The following is a 22729-nucleotide window of genomic DNA, read 5'->3' as shown; positions in this document are numbered from 1 at the left end:
ATCTTCGAGCAAAGAGGCCCAGCCCATGATGACATGGAATGTAGCATACGGACCATTTATGCGGACACGCGCATGGGTGTACTTCTTCTCTTGGTCTCGGAAACGCTCTTCTTACCCGTCGTTTCTACCTTCTTTCGCGTGTCGTCACGGTTAGAAGTGGGCCCCAAATTTTGACCCAATCGTGAGACTGGTAATAGTCGCAGACAAGTATTCCTATCTTGTTTGTATGTATACATCTCACCTCGCCGCTTCTCACGGGCTCTCTTTTGGTCCTCTCTCCACTTCTCTCTTACCCCATCCCTCTCCTTTTTAGCCCCCAATCTCTCCCCTTTTCCTAGGGTTAGGGCTTATCCAAGTTGGTTCGATCGTCTTGGATCGCCACTTATCCTTGTATCTCTCGATCTCAGCGTCGGAGTTTGATTATTTTTGACGCTCTTTTTGCTTCCAAGATGATGCAGCCTGCCGGCGGGATGGTGCAACCCCCTCCGATGGTGCCGCCCCCCCAGATGGACCAGCAGCAGCAGCCGCAGCAGTGGATGATGATGCCGCCGCCTCCTCCCCCGCAGCAGCAGTACTACCAGGCCGCCCCGGCGCCGCCGATGTGGAACCAGCAGCCTTCCCAGGTGCCCCCGCCGGTCCCCCAGGCCGTGCCGCAGCCTCAGCCGCAGTACCAGGCTCCGGCGCAGGTGCCACCTCCCCAGATGCAGTACCAGGCGGCACCTGCGCCTGCCCCGGCCCAGGCTATGGTGCCACAGCCGGCGTCGGCTGATGAGATCCGCACGCTCTGGGTCGGTGACTTGCAGTACTGGATGGACGAGAACTATCTCTACAGCTGCTTTGTTCACACTGGAGAGGTCTATCTCTTTTCCTATTAAATAAGATTATGTTTTTTTCTTGATTCTGTGTTTCTATAGTTTCAGTTGGTAGCTCCTAATTTGGTATTCGGAGTTAGTCACCAGTTCGATGGCATGTTTGATTCATTGCCTGTACAAAAGGAAGGGTGAACAAGTTCCTTCCTGATGCTGATATAGCATCCATTATTCAATTTATGTTTGTTTCGAAGTAATAAAATTCTAAATTGTAGAAAACTAAGATCAGGTTTACAAAGGTTAAGAGCGGAAACTTACAAAGCGTGGGCTATGAATCAGAGTTCCTTATTCTGGTTGAAAATGGGATACCTGAGGCCAGTGACTAGATCATCATGTTGCTTGGGGTTTGCAAGACTTTTGATGGTTTACATATACAGTCAGGTTTAAGAAATAAAGGTTTTTTTTTCTTTAGCATGAGTAGTTTGTTAATTCGGCTATTGGTTTTCATGATCAGAACTTATTGTTTATTTCAAAGCCGCTTATGTTTCTTGAGTTGTCCATTCTTGAGAGCAAAATGTTCCAAATGTAATCGCTTGTTTATTCCTTTTGCAATGAGTAAATTGTTGATCTTGTAAATTATAGTTGCTTTCGACCAGTTACTAACTAGAGCACTAAGTGGATGCAAGTACTGGAATAGCTTTATATATTTACAAAACACTGACACCAGTGCCCCAAAGATGCATCAGTAGCTAGTTCAAATTTAAAGTATCAAAAGTAGAAAGAACATGGAAATCCAAATTATGAACTTAGGGATCTGTATAACATATCGTGAGTTTGCATTAGCCTCAAGCCTACATTCTAGAAGCTTAGGCTTCATATGTGACTCATGCTCATGTGCAGTAGCTATGAGCACAGTTAACCCTGTGCATAGTTTCTTTAGAGTAAGGTTTGATGTAATATATTCGAAGTGGTACCACAATCCACTTTAATTATCAGACTGTTTCCTTGTTAAATTTTAATATAAAATAATGTGATTAAATCAGCGACCCTTTCCATTCTCAGGCAGCTCATATATTTTTCCTCTGATACTTCTGGAAACATTAGAGCTCAACTATATAGTTGTTGTAATGTTTCGCTCCTTCAAGTTTGTAGTATTTTTGTTTACTTGCTGAGTTAGGTACTCTTACATGCCTCTAGATCTCATCTTTTCTGTATTGATGTGACACTGTTGGTACCTACTTAGTGTGTTGGTCTTTTCTCATTTATATAACTAATGATGCAGGTTCTTTCGGTTAAAATTATCCGCAATAAGCTGAATGGGCAATCGGAAGGTTATGGTTTTATTGAATTTGTATCTCGTGCCGCCGCAGATCGAGTTCTTCAAACTTTTAATGGTCAAGTGATGCCTAACACTGAACAAGCTTTCAGACTGAATTGGGCAAGTTGTGGAGCCGGTGAGAAACGTGGTGATGGTGCCGATTATACAATTTTTGTTGGGGATTTGGCTGCAGATGTCACTGACTATTTGTTGCAAGAGACATTCAAAAACCACTACCCATCAGTTAAGGGTGCCAAAGTTGTTACTGATAGATTGACTGGGCGTTCCAAAGGCTATGGCTTTGTTAAATTTGGGGATCTAAATGAACAAACAAGAGCCATGACTGAAATGAACGGACTTTACTGTTCAACGAGACCCATGCGGATTGGAGCAGCGGCCAATAAGAAGACTTTGGGTGCGCAACAGCAGTATCCTGCGAATGGTATGTGTCTTGATAATATTCCTGTAATTTTAATATTATGTTTGCTCATTTTATCAACTGTTTGTACGAAGTTCTGCAGGTATCATATTAACTAAATTGTCTGATGATTCATATTGTATTTTTAGTTATATCAGCTGATTGCTTAGTATTTTAGTGGAATCAGATAAATTTTATCCTCAGTTTTTCTAATTTCCCAGTTGTAGTCCTGGAGACAAGGGCATTGCTTTCCTTGATGTACAAAGTCATTTCCTTCCAGTACTTTCCTTTGTGAAATTGGCCTCATTTAAACATAGTTTTCAGTGAAGAACACTTATAAAAACTCGTGTTGTCTCAAAGCAGGATTCCATGCTATCTTCATTTAGGGCTTGGAATTGAATTCAGCAGAGATGCATATCACCTATAGTGGTGGCCCAATTTAGGTCAGTGTTTTGATTATGTAATAATTTGGTTAGTCCTTTTTCTGTGGCATTGTTTGCTACATTTTTCTTCCATTTAATTTACACAAGCTATCTTTAATCTCACTTTTCAATCTCCTAATTGCCTCTTTATTATAGTTCCTTCAGTTTCTTGCATCTGTCACCTTTCATTCAAGTCATATTACCATCAATTTTTTATTCTCTTTGTAATTTGGCTGGAGCCTTTATTCAGTTACTACAAGCATCTTGTAGATCAAGCTTTTTGTTTCAGTTTATATTCTTTCCGTTGAACCGTATACGAATCTATTCTGATACTATCTTCATGTTTTATTATAGATATTCATATTCCCTTCTATTTTTGTTGTAAGCAGAACAGCAGTCCTCTTTAATTTTTCCCTCTTCAAGGTGCCAAAATTTATGATTCTGGTCATCATTCAACTGCCCTGATGGTCTCCTTAGTTCTATCTGGGTTAGGCGACTCTAGTTTCTTTATCATGCTACTGGTTGTTATTTGTTGAGATCAATTCCTCTTTCAAAATGCCATATGTTGATGTTTTCAACTCAAGGTTAGCTTGGTGAATAATATTTATTTTGATAAATGTTTTATGGAGTTAATATCTTGAGTGGGCATTGCTGGTGTTCGTTGAAGCTATCTTGGATTCTTATCTTACTATTGGAGTTTGAGTTCTTAAGCAGCTGCCTTTCACTTTGTAGCGGTGGTTTGCATTGACAAAATGTTTACTATATTTGGTGAGAACTATTTCTTAATGTTGGTGGATTCCCAGAATAGTAGTTCGACAATGAGCTCAATACTGTTCTATTCCTCACTAAACTTCATTGTTCATATTTTCCATTGTCTGTCTTCTGTGTTTTTTCCACTGAAGTAACTAATATCCAATTATGTTATATGTTGTCTTCCCTTTTTCTTTTATATCTCATCAAGAAAATCCTCCTCTGGTTCTTTACGTTATCTCTTTTATATCTCAATCCATTTGCTTTGTGTACTTTAATAATGATTATTAATAATATATCTCAAGCATATCTCTTTGATTCCTTTTGACAAATGAGATCTTCTTGGTTTTCTCATCTGAAGCTTATCTTGCTGAAATTAGATCTTGAAGACTAAATAGATTTGTTTTCTTTAACATCTTATTTAACCTAGATCTTCACTGATGTCATGCTGCTTCTGGGGTATATGAATATAATGACATCAATTTACCCATGGAAATCATTTCCAGGATTGCCAGATCTTTATCAAACTAATGGTTAAGGATCCTATGTATGTGGCTCTCTCTCAAGATGTAGAAGAGAGAATTAGGATACTGCATGATATTAATTTGTGTGGAGACTATCCAAATTCCTTTTCTTGCAAAGGTAATGGGTTATTTAATTATGATATTCTTCCATACATAATGTAAAAGGGTGAATCCTGTTTGCTTAGTTCTTTCCTCATTTTATAGAAGAGAGAACTAGTGTATTGCTTGCTATTGATTTGCATGTGGCATTGAGACCAAATGCTTCTTTCTTTCTCCTCTCTTCCATTCCAATGGGACAAATACTAATGTATTTCTATGTAGGTTTTAATGTTAGCAGAATAAGCTCAAACTTTGATGTGATTGTCAAAAACACACAGAACTGCTAACATAAAATTCAATATTTCATCTGTGGGTGTAATAAAACTACAATTTTAACATATTCATTCTTTCGAATTAACCTTTGTACTTCTTTCAATCAGGTGCAAATTTTTGGTTTTTTAGTCTTAGTCTTAACTTATTTGTTTTAATTTTCACTTTGTTGCTTTTGCAGATATGCAACTTATAGTGCATGTATAAATGTGTTTTGGCCTTGGACGAATGCATGTATTTCAACAGCAACATCAAAACCATAATGTCCTAACTATTTGGAATCTACTACTTGATGTATCTTTATTTGTCCATTAGCCTTTTCATGCCCAAGTGTTTCTTTTGTTTACAGCATTTGATATATTTTAGTTGATTCTTATATGTACATGGTTCAAATAAGATTAATATGTTGCATTATCCTTTATTTTTGGGTTTTGTCAGTCCAATTCCTGGACAAGCTTGTTAGCTGGTTTGGATAACTTAAATTTTGTTTTTCGGTGGTCATTGATTTGAATTTCTTAAACTAGTTGCTTTAAGAAACATTTGGTCTCCCCACTGATAAAACCAGTGACAAATTTTGGTGTAAGCCAACAACAGAAAGTTGCACATATGCCTATGTTCTATTGATGTGTAGTCATGATATCTGAAAATAGATTCAGACATGTCTGTGCATGATTATATGATTACTGATATTCCATTGAGATTTAGTGGACACATTGGGATTGGTCAAGCTAGGTATTTGGAGGAAATATGGATTGGCTTGGTTTCTATGATAGGATTGCTCTATTCAACATGGTCCTTGATGTTTAAATCATGGAAATGATTTGCTCTGGAGCCATGATTAACTAGTGGACACATTGGGATTGGTCAAGCTAGGTATTTGGAGGAAATATGGATTGGCTTGGTTTCTATGATAGGATTGCTCTATTCAACATGGTCCTTGATGTTTAAATCATGGAAATGATTTGCTCTGGAGCCATGATTAACTCTGATTATGCACTAGGCTTCTCATATGTGGAATTGCATTTTGCTCATATGCAGTGGATAATGAAGTTGTGATAGGACATGTTAATGACTGTTCAAATGATTGCACATGCCAGTTAAGAAAGTTTTGTCTGACATTAAAGAGTGCTATTCAGTTTCTTTTGAATCATTTTCTTTTACTCTGTATTAGCAATGCCTGAGCTTTCAAATCAGTTCCAGCACTGTTTGCAATTTGGAGGTTGTGCTAATATTTGTATAGAAGTTTCTCCAAAATAGACCATGCAAGATAATTTATTGAAAAGTACTTGTCTTATGTTATTGCTTATTGGATTTTTAATTTATAAAATGGATTTCGGCCAATAATGCAAATTGCCTTTAAAAAACGACACTGAGGTTTAGGTGAACAGGGATTGAGCCAGAATTTGGGATGATTTAGATTGGATTAGATTAGTTGATTGTATCAGTTGTTGTCAGGCTGGCATTGACCAATTTTGTGATTCCTGATGTCCCATCTGATTCTGGCTTGACTGATCCTGTCTTTCAGGGTTTCTTTTTGTGATTTTCTTGGTTCAGATTAGCTGATCCAGATTAGTAGATGCTGAGTGCTGATCCTCAAGAGGATCATAAGAAGATCAATAAACAAGTTTTATAATGTGACAAACAAGACTTTCATATGGGATCACATATAAATTTCAAAAAAAGGATAAAATTGCTTGTGGCATATTGTAAGTCGTCTTTGATAGGTTAGCTTTGCATTAGTTTTTTGTGTTCATTCTTAATATAGTGCTTTTTAAGACTCGTCACTCCAAGAATTTATCTACGTTGTCATTTGCAGCTTCCTACCAGACTACACAGGGTGCTGAGTCTGAGAATGATCCAAATAATACCACTGTGGGTACTTTGTTAAGCTTTTTGTATAGGGGCAGTGATGCCACTACGATTCTGAAATATCCTGTCTGGTTGCAGATATTTGTTGGTGGGCTGGATCCAAATGTTACAGATGATAATTTGCGGCAAGTTTTTGGCCCATATGGAGAAATAGTTTATGTAAAGATACCTGTAGGCAAGCGTTGTGGGTTTGTGCAATTTGCTAACAGGTTAGCTCATAATTGGAAAATACCTCATCAAAGTGGCACTGTTAGATTGAAGAATTCTTTTACATTTATATATTCTTTTCAAATGATTTTTCTCAGGGCCAATGCCGAGGAGGCTTTAAGGACATTAAATGGGACCTCATTGGGTGGACAAAACATCCGGCTCTCATGGGGTCGCAGCCCTACAAATAAACAGGTTGAATATGCTCACCTTCTTAAAAGAAATTATTTCTCCTGTTTTATTGCTAAAGACAAAAATAAAATCTTTTTTATCAGCCACAGCAGGATCCCAACCAGTGGAACGGGGGCTACTATGGTTACACCCAAAGCTATGATGCCTATGGATATGCCCCTCCTCAAGATCCTAATATGTATGCTTATGCAGCATATCCAGGATATGGTAACTATCAGCAGCAGCAGCCACAGCAGCCACCCCAGGTAAGGGCTGTTGGTGATGTTAATTAAATTTGGTTTTTTTTTTCTTTATGATGCAATTTGACATCAGGAATGCCTTTTAGTACATCTTGTTGAATTATTTTGGAAATGTTTTATTGCACAATTTAGACAGTAGCTTGAACTTCAGTCTGGCAAGTCAACTTTGAATTTATTAGTTAGCTCATTCAGAAGTTTGTAACAATTACCTGTTTCCATTTTGCTTGTCAATTTTCAGGTGCATGGTATTTGATATATGGGACTCTGTAATTGTGGTTCTTGCATTGAAATTAAGTTTAGTGTCAGCTCTCTCTGTGGTTTATTCCTCAGATTCAAATTTCTGTGTGAATCTGTAAGCCAATTTGGATAATTTATTGTGGAAATGTGCTGTTTCTTAAGATTAAATCATAAACTGAGGACTAAAACTATCCAAAGAATTTAAGAAAATAGAAAACCGAGACAAACTTCTGGTACAGTTTTTATTGCAGTTTGACTAAACCAGTTTAAACTAAATTCTGTTCAACCATCGGATCTCATTAGATCAAAAATATCAAATTATCGTCTTAAAGTTGCCACAGGACAAAGTCCAGAGACTTGGCTTATGGGCTGTGACAGCACCCGGTGTCATTGGATGAAGGCCAACCGAAAAAAAGAAAACTATATTTAGATGGAATGTGGGCTTGACATATGCTCTTTTGTATATGATCACACCGTTCTAAATTTACTCTTTATCTTTTTATTTCGTATCTTTCCTCATTGTGTTTTCAAGTGGAAAAATAATATGTCAATGTATCTGTGTGCAGTGATTTTGCAGACTTGAGAAGGTGCATGGCCAAATGCAAATGGTTGCTTCTGAACATGAAGCTCAATCTGTGCATCCGCTGGAAAAGGTTGTCATCACGGAGATATCGGGCTTGATCATGCATTGTAGCTTTCTCTAGTGTAATTCCTCTCTTTGGTGCTGAGTGAAACTTGGAAGAGTTGAAGTTAGTTGTTGGAGTCATGTTACTTTGTCCAAGTCTGGATTGCTTCTTGGTCATTCCAGTTTCTAACGTCATGTTGACTCTCTGGTGTGACATCGGGGAGTCATCTTTGTTCTGCTTGATGTTTGGTTACTTTGTTTGATGAGCTTGTGGAACTCTTAAGTAACTTACGAGTCATCTCTCCCACAGGCATGTTTTGTCTTCTTATATTTTTGTGAAGGTTCAAATTTGCTCCTCGAGGATATGATTAGGGGAATAATAAACCATGGACTTACGAGCTTCTTGAATACAATGTTTCCTACAAAAGGCAAAAAATATTAAAACATAAATAAATCAATCCTTAATGCTTCTTAAATTTAAAGTAAAAATAATTAAAAAATGTATATTTTAAGTTTAGAAACATCGAGCAGATGTAGTGGACACCTCAGAGTGAGTGCTTCCGAGTGTTACGTGGCCAGTGGTGTGTGGGCGTGTACGCTGTACACGTAATTATAGCATTCGAAAGACCAGAATGGACTTGTCTGAAATGCACCTGCACATCACGTGCCTCGATTCGAATAATGTGAGGCAGAAAGGACGAGTCCATCGCTCCAAAAAAAAAAATGATATTTACACGTTATACTGCCACCCATAGTGTGAGCCGGTGATAGAGACAAAAGTAGGGAAAAAGGAGGAACGGCAGATGGGACGGGAAGTGACGGAGGCGGCGATTCTTTTCTTCTTCCTCTGCCTCTCTTCTCCGGTGACTGGAGACGGGAGCGGAGAGGGCTACGTCCGGCCTTTGCCTAGGCAGACCCTAAGCCTTCCGTGGAGGCCCAAGCGTTCATCCGATCCCCAACAGGTGATCATTTCGGCCATTGGTTCCAAAGTAGACTGTTATCTCTCTCTCTCTCTCTCTCTCTCTCTCTCCATTTACTGGTTGATCTTTGAGAGTGTGATCTTTAGCAGTTTGGATCTGCTATCGGCCTCCTTTTCTGTCTTCCCCGATCAGGTTTCTTGCTGAAGGTTCTGTTTTTATTTCCTTTTTGATGTTCAAGTGTTGTAAAAGTAAATTTTGGTTCTTGCACTATTAAGGCTTTGAGTGATACGATAGCAGAAGGAAATTGATTGTTGGAACTGGTCAGGGAGTCAAAAGATCGAGTCTTTTCTCTTCATTCATAGGATTGGGATGCCCAAAGGGTAGGTGGAGTGTGGGAGGGAAACATATCCAAGAGCTACGTAAGAAGTCAAAGATTGGTGAACGGTGCAAATTGAGTTTGCAAGGACACGGTCTGTTTATTTGTGCGTGCGTGATTGCTAGGAAAGACAACCCACCCCCCACACCTTTTTTGTTCTTTCTTTTTTTGGTAACTCCAGGGTGGAGGGAATTCTCGGTGATGGGGTTTGGCTAGCCTTGATTGTTTAAATAGAAACTAGCAAATGTATAGCTAATAACGTTGTATCTTTTTGTTATTCAGTTGACTCCCCAAGTTCAGTAAAGCTGCATTGAATTCTACTAAATGGAAGAATTTTTGATTTTTTTCTAACGTCTAATTAAACATGTCTTGGTAGGTCTTGCCTTGCTCATATAAATTTGTAATGTAAGTTGGGTGACTGTATGAGAGCATTCAATTTTGTCTTGGATGCCTGTTCTATTCTTGTGTATGTTTTCATCTTCAACGTGTATTAAATGTTAAGCAATACAAAATACTAGTCTATCAGGTTTCTCCAACCTGGTCATATAATAGGATCGCCATCTTATTTGCATGACATACCAATTTATAAAAATGATGTGTGGCCTTCTATTTAATTAAGATAGATGGACTGTGGATGCATAGTGATCTAAAGTTGATTAGATATTGACATAATCTGGCAAGTATTATTCTTGCAAGAACTTTAATCTACATAGTGTCTTATATTTGTTAGTCTCAACTTCTAGAAATCCTAGTTTCAGCTTTTTCAACTATTTCCAATGTGAGTTTGTGGTTGGCAAAAGTGTTAGATAAAATGCTTCAACAATGAAAATAATTAAAACTATTGCATACAATATACATTATCCTGAGAATAACTGTGCTGTTTGAATAAAAAAGGTATCATCAATGATGTTTGCCAGTTTTAGGATGTAAACACAAAGAACATAAAAAAGTTAGAAAATTTTTAAGTATAAGATCCAGTGTTTTCAATGGACACTGATCCCATCAAAATTTGATGGAATTTCATGATGGGTATGGTAAAAACAACCTGAATTTAGTTGACTGTCTCCTGCTCAACAGTATTATTTTAGTATGGAAAAAGTAAATCAAGCAACACTTGATGTATAACTGAGGGCAACCCAGATAACAACTTAAGAATCTAATAACCAATCCAATGTCCATATGACATTTGATGCATATTAAGGAAAGCCATTACAACTTTTGAATCTGACATCCAGTATCCCTTGGATATGGATTCGAGTACACTTGTAGGTCTCTATTATTGGCTTTTGGGTTTAACTGTTGATCTTGTATGTTTACTGGACTTTAATCTTAATCCAAGATAGGTTTGATACTAGTTCAATTTGATGACACCTTAAAATAGCTTTGTGGAACTAGTGATTTAAAAAGTGCTAGGCGCCAATGTTCAAAAACGCCTGAGGCGCTCGCTCGAGCGAAGCGAGACACTAAAATATAAAAATATATAATATAATTAATAAATATAATTATTTAAAATTTTAAATAAAAATATACTATTAAAGTAAGAAAATCTAAGATACAAAATCAAAATAATATATTATTAATCTAATAAATACAAATACTATTATTAGTATACTCTTAATAGTATACAGAAGGAGAAGGAAGAGTGTAAGCGGGTGCTGACTGAGAAAAGAGGAAGTGGCAGCGGGAGCGGGAGTGTAAGGAGGCAGTGGCAGCGGGAGCGGGAGCAACGACAGCGGCAGCGGCGAGCAATGGGAGCGGGAGCGGCAACGAGCAGGGTTAGGGTTGGGCAGTGACAGTTGATATCGATTTTAGTTGGTTCGATTGAACCAACTAAAGCACCAAGACCGAACCAGTCCTAAAATCCTGGTTCAGTCGCCTGGTTTAACTTAGGCGCTCGCCCGAAGCGCCCAGCGCCTGGGCTCGGGCGAGCGCCCAGGCGGCGCCTCTTTGAAGCGCATCGCCTGGAAGTGAAGCGAGGCACTCGGGCCTCGCCTCGCCTCGCTCGAGCGCCTAGGCGAGCGCCCGAGCGCCTTTTTAAATCACTGTGTGGAACTATCCGAGCAACATTTGTTGAACAGAAATACACAAGTTGAGATGACATCAGTGATTGAAAAAGGCGCTCGGGCGAGGCGAGGCGAGGCCCGAGCGCCTCGCTAATGTCCCAGGCGGCGTGCTTCAAACATGCGCTCGCCCGAGCGCCTCGCTAATGTCCCAGGCGGCGCGCTTCGGGTGAGCGCCTGGGTAAACCAAGACCGAACCAGGATTTTAGGTCTGGTTCGGTTGTTAGTTGGTTCAATCGAACCAACTAAACCGATATAACCCTTACCCAACCCTAACCCGCAGCCGTTGCCGCTTCCGATCCCGATCCCGATCTCGCTGCTCGTCGCTCCTGCTCCCGCTGTCGCTGCTCGCGCCTTCCGCGAGCCCTCCCGCGAGCCTTCTCGCGACTCCCGCGAGCCCTCCCGCTGCTCGCACCTCCCGCTGCCTTTCCCTATCCCGCTGTTGCTGCCACCGCTGCCACCACTCGTCGTTGCTTCCTCGTTTCTTCGTCACAGTATACTCTTAATATTAAGTTTATTTGAAATTTTAAATGATTAATTTTTAATACTGTTAAAAGATTAATAATATATTATTTTGATTTTAATGTTATTAATTTTTATTTATTTGAAATTATTGCTAGGTTTCAACATAAATGACAAGTGTAGAGAGCAACTCAATAGAGTCTCCAATGGTATAAAAAAAAGATCCTGCATGGAAGTATAATTATTTGAAGGATCCGAAAGATCATAATGCAGTGACTTGCATATTCTGCGATAAGACTACCAGAGGTGGTATTTTTCGTGCAAAACAATATCTAGTAGAAAATTTCAAGAATGCAGCAGCTTGCAAAAATTGTCTACCTGAGGTAAAAGAAGAGTTGCTGAGTTATATGAATGAAAAGAAGACACAAAAGAATGAATCTTACGGGAATTTACCAGAAGACAATGTTGAACATCTAAGGGAAGAAGAAGAAGATTATTCTATTAGTATTAACCCAAGTGAAAAAAGAGTATACGACAAAAAGGGAAAAGAAGTTATGAGTACTAAGAAAGGTAAAAAAGGACCGATGGATCTATATATGCTTCAAGGATCCCAGAAACAACAAGGGGAAGCATGAGGCTCAAAATTTAGACAAACAAATATAAGTGATGCTTGTGATAAAGAAATAGAAGGAAGAACAATTCAGCACATTGCTCGCTTCTTCTATCAGGCTGGTCTTCCCCTTAGTACAACTCGTTTAGACAGTTTTAAGGATATGATTGAAGCTATGGGAAGATATGGTGCAGGATTAAAACCTCCAAGTTATTATGAGATGCGAGTTTCATTGCTGCAAAAAGAGTTGAATTATACAAATTACTTACTAAAGGTTATAAAGAATAATGGGCAACACATGGTTGCTCTATTATGTTAGATGTTTGGACTGACAGGAGGAGCAGGAGTATAATTAATTTTATGGTTAATTGTTCTTTAGGGACTATCTTTGTGAAGTCAATAGATGTTTCATCTTTTGTAAATCTGAAGACAAGATATATGATTTACTTGACAACTTCGTGGAAGAAATTGGAGAACAAAATATCATTCAAATCATAACCGACAATGGAAGCAACTATGTTTTAGCTGGTAATATTCATATTTTGATTTTGTTAATTATTTTATCTTCAATTAAGTGTGTTAAACTCTTAAATCTTATCATTTTTGTTATCCTTTGTCTCAGGTAAATTTCTTGAATAAAAAAGACAACACTTGTATTGGACTCCATGTGCAGCATATTGTATTGATTTAATGTTGGAGGATATTGAAAAGATCTTAAAAATCAAGAAAACTTTAGAAAGAGCAATTTTTGTTGTTGGATTTCTTTATAATCACATTGGGGCTTTGAATATGATGAGAGAATTTACATGGAATAAATAATTAGTGAGACATGGTGTCACCCGATTTGCTACTTCATTCTTGACATTACAGAGCGTGCATCGTCAAAAACATATTCTGAGAAATATGTTTACCTCTGAGAAATGGGTGACAAACAAATGGACAAAAGAAGCAAAAGGCAAGAGGGCTGCTGATATCATCTTAATGTCATCCTTTTGGAATCATGTAGTTTATATATTAAAGGTAATGGGTCCTCTTGTTCGAGTCCTTCGGTTGGTAGATAATGAAAACAAGCCTGCAATGAGATATATTTATGAGGTTATGGATAGAGCAAATGAGATAATGAAAAGATCTTTTAATGAAAATGAAGAAAAATATGAGAAAATTTTTACAATCATTGACGAAAGATGGAATTGTCGACTTCATCGTCCCTTATATGTAGTAGGATATTATTTGAACCATTAATTCTTTTATAAGATTAAATCTGTTGGATTTGATGCAGAAGTTTTGGGTGGGTTATATCAGTGCGTTGCAAGATTACTTCCCAGCCTTAAGGTTCAAGATAAGATTATTCATGAATTATCTTTATATAAAAATACTGAAGGTCTTTTTGGAATTCCAATTGCCGTTCGATCCAGGATAACTACGTCTCCAGGTATTAATAATTTGATATAATTAATTTCATATATATTATGTTACTATGTTATTGCTAATAATAACATAAATTTTGCAACTGAATGGTGGAGTCTATTTGGAAATTTCATCCCGAACTTACAGAAATTTGCTATTAAAGTACTTAGTTTGACATGTAGTGCTTCGGGTTATGAGTGAAACTTGAGTGTCTTTGAGCATGTAAGTATTACTAAATATTTTTGTTTTAATTTATTTATTTATTTCGATATATGTATTAATATATTTTTAAATTATATGACATGAAAGATTCACTCGAAGAGAAGAAATCGGTTGGAACATCAACGATTGCACGATCTTGTTTACATAAAGTATAATCAAGCTTTGAAGACTCGTCATGATTTGAAAAATAGATTTGATTCAATCTCATTGCAAGATATTAATGATTCAAATGAGTGGTTAGTAGGAGAAATGAGTGCTAACTTGCAAGATGCTGAAGACGAGCTTGTATTTGAAGATGATCGATTGACATGGGGAGATGTGGCAAGAGCTTCAGGTGTTGAAGAATCAGTTATTTAAAAAGCGTTAGGCGCCAAAAGGTGCCAAGGTCCACAAACGCCCAAGGTGCTAGGTGCTCGCCCGAGCGAAGCGAGGCGCTAAATTATAAAAATATATAATATAATTATTTAAAATTTTAAATAAAAATATGCTATTAAATTTAAAAAATCTAAGATACAAAATCACAATGTCACATTAACAAAAAGTTTCAAAATTTAAAACAATAAAATTTTACATTAAAGTCATTTATCATAATCAATATTATCGTCATTTTCACACAAATCATCTTCATTGAATTCGTCTTCTTCCTCTTGTCCTTCGATTCCTTTCTCTTCATCAAGATATGTTTTATTCTCTATGTCTTCAATAATAACAGGAGCCGAGCTTGATGCTTTTGCACTCATTTTTCTCTTTGACATCTGTCTTGTATATGTTTGTAATTCTCCAGCACCTGAAGCTCTTGCCACATCTTCCAATGTCAATCTATCATCTTCAAATACAAGCTCGTCTTCAGCATCTTGCAAGTTAGCACCTATTTCTCCTACTAACCACTCATTTGAATCATCAATATCTTGCAATGAAATTGAATCAAATCTATTTTTCAAATCATGACGAGTCTTCAAAGCTTGATTATACTTTATGTAAACAAGATCGTGCAATCGTTAATGTTCTAACCGATTTCTTCTCTTCGAGTGAATCTGTCATGTCATATAATTTAAAAATATATTAATACATATATCTAAATAAATAAATTAATTAAAATAAAAATATTTAGTAATACTTACATTGCTCAAAGACACTCCAGTTTCGCTCACAACCCAAAGCACTACATGTCAAACTAAGTACTTTGATAGCAAATTTCTGTAAGTTCGGGGTGGAATTTCCAAATAGACTCCACCATTCAACTGCAAAATTTATGTTATTATTAGCAATAACATAGTAACATAATATATATGAAATTAATTATATCAAATTATTAATACCCGGAGACGTAGTTGTCCTGGATCGAACGGCAATTGGAATTCCAAAAAGACCTTCGGCATTTTTATATAAAGATAATTCATGAATAATCTTATCTTGAACCTCAAGACTGGGAACTAATCTTGCAACACACTAATATAACCCACCCAAAACTTCTGCATCAAATCCAACAGATTTAATCTTATAAAAAAATTCAGGATTCAAATAATATCCTACTGCATGTAAGGGACGATGAAGTTGACAATTTCATCTTTCGTCAATGATTATAAAAATTTTCTCATATTTTTCTTCATTTTCATTAAAAGATATTTTAATCGTCTCCTTTGCTTTATCCATAGCCTCATAAATATATCACATTGCAGGCTTATTTTCATTATCCACCAACCGAAGGACTCGAACAAGAGGGCCCATTACCTTTAATATATAAACTACATGATTCCAAAAGGATAGCATTAAGATGATATCAACAGCCCTCTTGCCTTTTGCTTCTTTTGCTCATTTACTTGTCACCCATTTCTCAGAGGTAAACATATTTCTCAGAGTATGTTTTTGACGATGCACGCTCTGTAATGTCAAGAATGAAGTAGCAAATCTGGTGACACCATGTCTCACTAATTCTTTATTCCCCGTAAATTCTCTCATCATATTCAAAGCCCCAATGTGATTATAAAGAAATCCAACAAAAATTGCCCTTTCTAATGTTTTCTTGATTTCTAAGATTTTTCCAATATCCTCCAACATTAAATCAATACAATGTGCTGCACATGGAGTCCAATACAAGTGTTGTCTTTTTTATTCAAGCAATTTACCTGAGACAAAGGATAACAAAAATGATAAGACTTAAGAGTTTAACATACTTAATTGAAGATAAAATAATTAACAAAATCAAAAGATGAATATTACCAGTTAAAACATAGTTGCTTCCATTGTCGGTTATGATTTGAACGATATTTTGTTCTCCAATTTCTTCCACGAAGTTGTCAAGTAAATCATATATCTTGTCTCCAGATTTTACAAAAGACGAAGCATCTATTGACTTCACAAACATAGTCCCTAAAGAACAATTAACCATAAAATTAATTATACTCCTGTGCCTCTTGTCAGTCCAAACATCTGACATAATAGAGCAACCATGTGTTGCCCATGATTCTTTATGACCCTTTAGTAAGTCATTTGTATAATTCAACTCTTTATGCAGCAATGAAACTCGCATCTCATAATAACTTGAGGTTTTAATCCTGCACCATATCTTCCAATAGCTTCAATCATATCCTTAAAACTGTCTAAACGAGTTGTACTAAGGGGAAGACCAGCCTGATAGAAGAAGCGAGCAATGTGCTGAATTGTTCTTCCTCTTATTTCTTTTTCACAAGCATCACTTATATTTGTTTGTCTCAATTTTGAGCCTCCTGCTTACCCTTATTGTTTCTGGGATCTTTGAAGCATATATAGTTCCATCGGTCCTTTTCTACCTTTCTTAGTACTCATAACTTCTTTTCCCTTTTTGTCGTATACTCTTTTTTCACTTGGGTTAATACTCGTAGAATAATCTTCTTCTTCATCCCTGAGATATTCAACATTGTCTTCTGGTAAATTCCAATAAGATTCATTCTTTTGTGTCTTCTTTTCATTCATATAATTCAGCAACTTTTCTTTTACCTCAGGTGGACATTTTTTGCAAGCTGCTGCATTCTTTAAATTTTCTACTAGATGTTGTTTTGCACGAAAAATACCACCTCTGGTAGTCTTATCGCTGAATATGCAAGTCACTGCATTAGGATCTTTCGGATCATTCAAATAATTATACTTCCATGCAGGATCCTTTTTTGATACCATTGGAGACTCTATTGAGTCGCTCTCTACACTTGCCATTTATGTTGAAACCTAACAATAATTTCAAATAAATAAAAATTAACAACATTAAAATCAAAATAATATATTATTAATCTATTAACAGAAAATTAATCATTTAAAAATTTAAATAAACTTAATATTAAGAGTATACTGAACTTGATGGAGAAACGAGGAAGCAGTGGCGAGTGGCGGCGGCAGCGACAACAGCGACGGCGAGCAGCGGCAGCGGGAAAGGGAGCGGAAGGCGCGAGCAGTGGGAGGGCTCACGGGAGGCAAGAGCAGCGGGAAGGCTCGCGGGAGGGCTCGCAGGAGGTGAGAGGGCTCGCGGGAGGCGCGAGCAGCGGGAGGGCTCGCAGGAGACGCGAGCAGCGAGAGGGCTCGCGGGAGGCGCGAGCAGCGGGAGGGCTCGCAGGAGGCGCGAGCAGCGAGAGGGCTCGCGGGAGGCGCGAGCAGCGGGAAGGCTCGCAGGAGGTCTTGCGGGAGGCGCGAGCAGCGACAGCGGCAGCGAGCGACGAGATCGCGAACGGGATCGAGAGCGGCAGCGGTAGCAGGTTAGTGTTGGGTTAGGGTTAGGGTTAGGGTTGAGGTTATATCGGTTTAGTTGGTTCGATTGAACCAACTAACAACCGAACCAGGACCGAACCAGACCTAAAATTCTAGTTCGGCCGCCTTGGTTTACCCAGGCGCTCGCCCGAAGCGCCCAGGCGGCGCCTGTTTGAAGCGCGCCGCCTGGGACATTAGCGAGGCGCTCGGGCCTCGCCTCGCCTCGCCCGAGCGCCTAGGCGAGCGCCCGAGCGCCTTTTGTAATCACTGTGGAGAATTACAAACATATACAAGACAGATGTCAAAGAGAAAAATGAGTGCAAAAGCATCAGGCTCGGCTCCTGCTATTGTTGAAGACATAGAGAATGAAACATATCTTGATGAAAAGGAAGGAATCGAAGGGCAAGAGAAAGAAGACGAATTCAATGAAGATGATTTGTGTGAAAATGACGATAATATTGATTATGATGAATGACTTTGATGTAAAATTTTATTGTTTTGAATTTTGAAACTTTTTATTAATGTGACATTGTGATTTTGTATCTTAGATTTTTTTAATTTAATAGCATATTTTTATTTAAAATTTTAAATAATTATATTTATTAATTATATTATATATTTTTATATTTTAGCGTCTCGTTTCGCTTGGGCGAGCGCCTCAGGCGTTTTTGGACCTTGGCGCCTTTTGGCGCCTAGCGTTTTTTAAATCACTGGATGACATAAGTAGATTATATGGTCATGCTGTATCCAAATTGCTTATAAATTGCAATGTCTCAATTTGATATTAGACCATAGAAATTAATAAAGAAATCTCTTCTGTGAACACAGTAATCTATCACTTATGTATAATTTGTCCACGAGTGCTAAAGGTACTCCACTGTTGCTAAATTTATGAACGACACACAGAGTAAAATCTCTTTCCACAGAAATCACCAACATTTGAACACTAAAATTTTGACATCAATGCAGTAAGTTTCAGCTAAAAGAGAGCTGAGTTTGTGCATAAGAGTAGCATTCAAATCTTAAAATATTGGTAGTTCCTTATCCTTCCTCGGTAGCAAGTTTTTACCTTGAACACCAAGATAGTGCAGAGCAATACTCTTTGTTTCTGCCATGTAATTGCAAAAGAGGCTAAGGATTGGCTACCTTTTAATACTTTATCTTTAAATGGTCTTGTAAGACAATTCATGGTTTGGTTCACCTTCAACTCATACCTTCAAATACTGAAAGCTTCAGCTTTGCATTGTTAACTAGAGCTTGAGTGTGTTCTTTTAACGAACTCTTGTTCTTTAATAAGTAATTCATAAGTTGAACTTAGTTTAACCAGAAAATTACATCTCCACTATGTTTTGGTCATGTAAATTAACTATCATAGCAAGCTTCTAGATCTAGGGTTTATGTGGTTGGTTTGTAGCCCAAGTGCATGATTGAACACAATGCTATACCAAAGATAGAAAGCACTGAAGTGTGATGCCCATCTGAATACAAGGTCGTAAAGCTTCAACTTACCATGACTTAATTCCAGTAATGTCGAAATCCTAATTATCATCTGATATTTGAGGTTGAAGATGCTACTTGTCCATATATTAACAGGTGGGGTTTTGGAAAATTCGTGTCACCGGTCACTAAAGCAATTTAGTGCAATTGACTTAACATATTGTACTATTAACTGAATTAGTTTAAGTGCATTAAAAAGGGAAATGTCGAAATCCTAATTATCTTCTGATATTTGAGGTTGAAGATGCTACTTGTCCATATATTAACAGGTGGGGTTTTGAAAAATTCATGTTACCGATCACTAAAGCAATTTAGTGCAATTGACTTAACATATTGTACTATTAACTGAATTAGTTTAAGTGCATTAAAAAGGGACATAGTAAAGACTCAAAGTTGAGTAATTGACCGCCTGGTACATGACGGTTGCTTGTGAAGAAAAAGAATCTTTAAAGGAAGATCTCTTGTGGGGCATACTTGCTCCTTGAATTTTTAATTAATATTCTATCACTAGCTTGATAGTTTTTAAAGAACCAGAATAACTCAATTTGTAGAGTATTGAATGAAGTATAGTAGTGAGTGACTTTTGGAGGTATATAACTGTGTTGTATATCAGGAGGTGATTCTATATTAGCAACATCTTCCTTTGAATCAATTGTGTCTCATTTAATACAAAAGATGAACTTTATGGCTTTTCTGTGTAAAAGGACTTCACTAGTATCCAATTTGTCTTTTGCAGGTTCACATTTCTTTGGCAGGGGCAGAACACATGCGAATAACATGGATTACGGGTGATGCATCTTCTCCCTCAATAGTTGAGTATGGAACTTTACCAGGAATGTACACTTCATCATCTCGCGGAGAGTGTGCATCCTACAAATATTTACTCTATTCTTCAGGGAAGATAAATCATGTTGTTATTGGACCCCTTCAAAGTAATACAGTCTACTTCTACCGATGTGGGGGACAAGGTCCAGAGTTCCAGCTTAAGACCCCACCTTCACAATTTCCAATAGCATTTGCTGTAGTTGGTGATCTTGGTCAAACAGGTTGGACGAAATCAACTCTAGAACACATTAACCAGTGTAAATATGATGTGCATCTTCTCCCTGGGGATCTTTCCTATGCTGATTACCATCAGCACTTGTGGGATTCTTTTGGTGCACTGGTGCAGCCTCTTGCTAGCACTAGACCATGGATGGTAACAGAAGGGAACCATGAGAAGGAGAGTATACTATTTTTCAAATCTGGATTTCAAGCATACAATGCAAGGTGGAAGATGCCATATGAAGAGAGTGGTTCTACATCCAATCTGTATTACTCATTTGAAGTTGCAGGTGTTCACATTATCATGCTAGGTTCTTATACAGATTATGATGAGAATTCAGATCAATATGCTTGGTTAAAGGTTGGTCTGTTTCTTCTCTCTCCAACTAAATTATATTGTTTATTTTCCGACAGACGAGAGACATTTGCTCATCTTTGGATGGATATTAATATTTGTGCACAGATGTACACAAATATGAATTCTTTTGCCTGTACAAAATTGGCCGTTGCTTTTTTCCATTAGTAATATTCATTCATGTTTTTACGTTTTAATAGTTCCTATATTTCATCAATTAATAGCTCAAGCAGATTCATTTTCTGATCCATGTGGTGTATTTTTTTTTGCTTGAAATTATAGGATGATCTCACTAGGGTAGACCGGGAAAGGACACCTTGGCTGATAGTTCTATCACATGTACCATGGTATAACAGCAATTCGGCTCATCAAGGTGAAGGAAAAAGCATGATGGCTGCAATGGAGTCATTGCTTTATGCTGCTGGTGTCGATATTTTTATTGCTGGCCACGTGCATGCTTATGAAAGAACAGTAAGCTTGCAGTTCTTGACATACTTTATGTTATATATACTATAACTTAGCATGGTACATTTGATTCTTTATGCAAACCTTAGACTCGTGTCCACAATGGTGGGTTTGATCCTTGTGGCCTTATGCACATAACCATTGGAGACGGAGGTAACAGGGAAGGTTTGGCTCAAAGGTATGCTTATATTTTTGAATCATGTCACTTGAGCTTGTTTTAGACATTACCTGTCTTCTCCAAATGCGTATCTACATTATTTTTGGGTCCAAATTGGCAGATTTTATAACCCAAAGCCAGAGTGGTCAGTCTTCAGGGAAGCAAGCTTTGGTCATGGAGAACTGAAGATTGTGAATTCGACACATGCATTTTGGAGTTGGCACAGGAATGATGATGACGAGTCAGTAAAATCAGATGAGGCCTGGATCAACTCGTTAGCTAGTATTGGATGTGTTAGATGAGAAGAAGCCCGAGTGCAGAAAATTTCTGATGGCACCTTAAAGGTTGTATTTGAAGCAATTCCAACCAAAAGGAATCTATCTTCAGATTGCTGATGTAAATATGTATCAATCATTACATGCCTATATGCTTAATCCTGTGAAGCATGATGCTTGCTGAAAACTACTGTCGACTTGTACATGTAAAAGGTTATAGCTTAACCATTCGAGTATAGAGGATTGATGTTCCAGAATCTCTTAAATGCTATTTAACATTGGCACACCACCTGTTATATTAGCCTTGCTCTGTCTGTGTCTGCCATTGCATCAATGTAATTCTTATAAATCTAAAATCATATTAGTTCAAATCAATGGATTTATTTTCGGTATATCTGGTTAATGCAAGGAAGGTATCAAGGTTTAGTCGCAAGGAGTGAGTGGACAACTTTTCTATAGATCATGTTGTGGAAAAGCTTTAGCAGCTGTTCTTACATCAAATAAGTTGGAAGTATGGTTGATACTTTGCTGCTGTTTTTTTTTCTCTTTTTTTTATGTTAATTTTAAGGTTAACCGAAAATTTGCAGATATTGTTCCCCAGATTAATAATGAAAATAGAAAATTGGAAATGAGCTGGACTAACTAATAGATTGCGTGCAATAGTCCAAAACCCAATCATAAATTTCGATGGCAACTGAAGCTTATCGCAAGGATAAAGCTCCTCATGACATGTGAAGTTTGATGTGGATTTGGGTGCATGCTTTGCAATCGACTTGCATAAAGATCGAGGTCGGATGACATGATTGCTCTAACACTTCAATCAACTGAACTTATCGTGGTGACATGATTGCTCTAACACTTCAATCAACATGCAACCACATTGGGCAGTGGAAGCCCATTTGGCCTGACTTAATTTGGCTATGATATATCAGACAGATCTTAATTTGTCTACATTGGGTAATAAAATCTAAGAGATTTGCTTATGTCGGGTAGATTAGGTACCCATTTGCCAATCGACTTGTAGATTTCCTGATCTACCCATGTAGTGCATATCTTAATATACCCACATCAGGTAATAATAAACATCAGACACTTCAAAAGCTCTGATTCGTGAAAGACGCATCGTACGCTTCAGTTGCCTTTTGTCTATGATGGATACATCACAAATGAGCAAAACTAACTAATA

At 37.6% G+C, this 22729-nt stretch overlaps 2 protein-coding genes across 2 annotated transcripts; both read left to right on the top strand.

Annotated features, from left to right (window-relative positions):
• The first annotated feature begins 260 nt into the window (after positions 1-260).
• LOC135623616 (RNA-binding protein L-like) lies at positions 261-8215 on the top strand. Its single transcript, XM_065126772.1, has 7 exons — positions 261-854; positions 2092-2569; positions 6427-6482; positions 6558-6688; positions 6785-6881; positions 6962-7123; positions 7921-8215. The coding sequence occupies exons 1-7, from the start codon at positions 450-452 to the stop codon at positions 7921-7923; spliced, it is 1332 nt and encodes a 443-aa protein (XP_064982844.1). The 5' UTR covers positions 261-449; the 3' UTR covers positions 7924-8215.
• Positions 8216-8728: 513 nt separating this feature from the next.
• On the top strand, positions 8729-21844 carry LOC103998899 (purple acid phosphatase 18). Its single transcript, XM_009420506.3, is given in 6 exon segments — positions 8729-8941; positions 19984-20652; positions 20929-21117; positions 21201-21289; positions 21390-21564; positions 21566-21844. Coding segments are annotated over 6 exon segments (1326 nt in total). The 5' UTR covers positions 8729-8782; the 3' UTR covers positions 21611-21844.
• Positions 21845-22729: the final 885 nt, after the last annotated feature.

This window comes from Musa acuminata, chromosome BXJ2-9 (assembly GCF_036884655.1).
Source record: "Musa acuminata AAA Group cultivar baxijiao chromosome BXJ2-9, Cavendish_Baxijiao_AAA, whole genome shotgun sequence".
Lineage (NCBI taxonomy): Eukaryota > Viridiplantae > Streptophyta > Magnoliopsida > Zingiberales > Musaceae > Musa > Musa acuminata.
This window is presented reverse-complemented; position numbering and strand designations above follow the sequence as displayed.

What these genes read in the sequence shown, in the direction of transcription:
- LOC135623616 (XM_065126772.1), top strand. Translation starts at nt 450, where the DNA reads ATGATGCAGCCTGCCGGCGGGATGGTGCAACCCCCTCCGATGGTGCCG. An exon ending in TTTGTGCAATTTGCTAACAG is followed by an intron (nt 6,689 to 6,784) that starts GTTAGCTCATAA and finishes GATTTTTCTCAG; the next exon opens with GGCCAATGCCGAGGAGGCTT. An exon ending in GCAGCCCTACAAATAAACAG is followed by an intron (nt 6,882 to 6,961) that starts GTTGAATATGCT and finishes CTTTTTTATCAG; the next exon opens with CCACAGCAGGATCCCAACCA.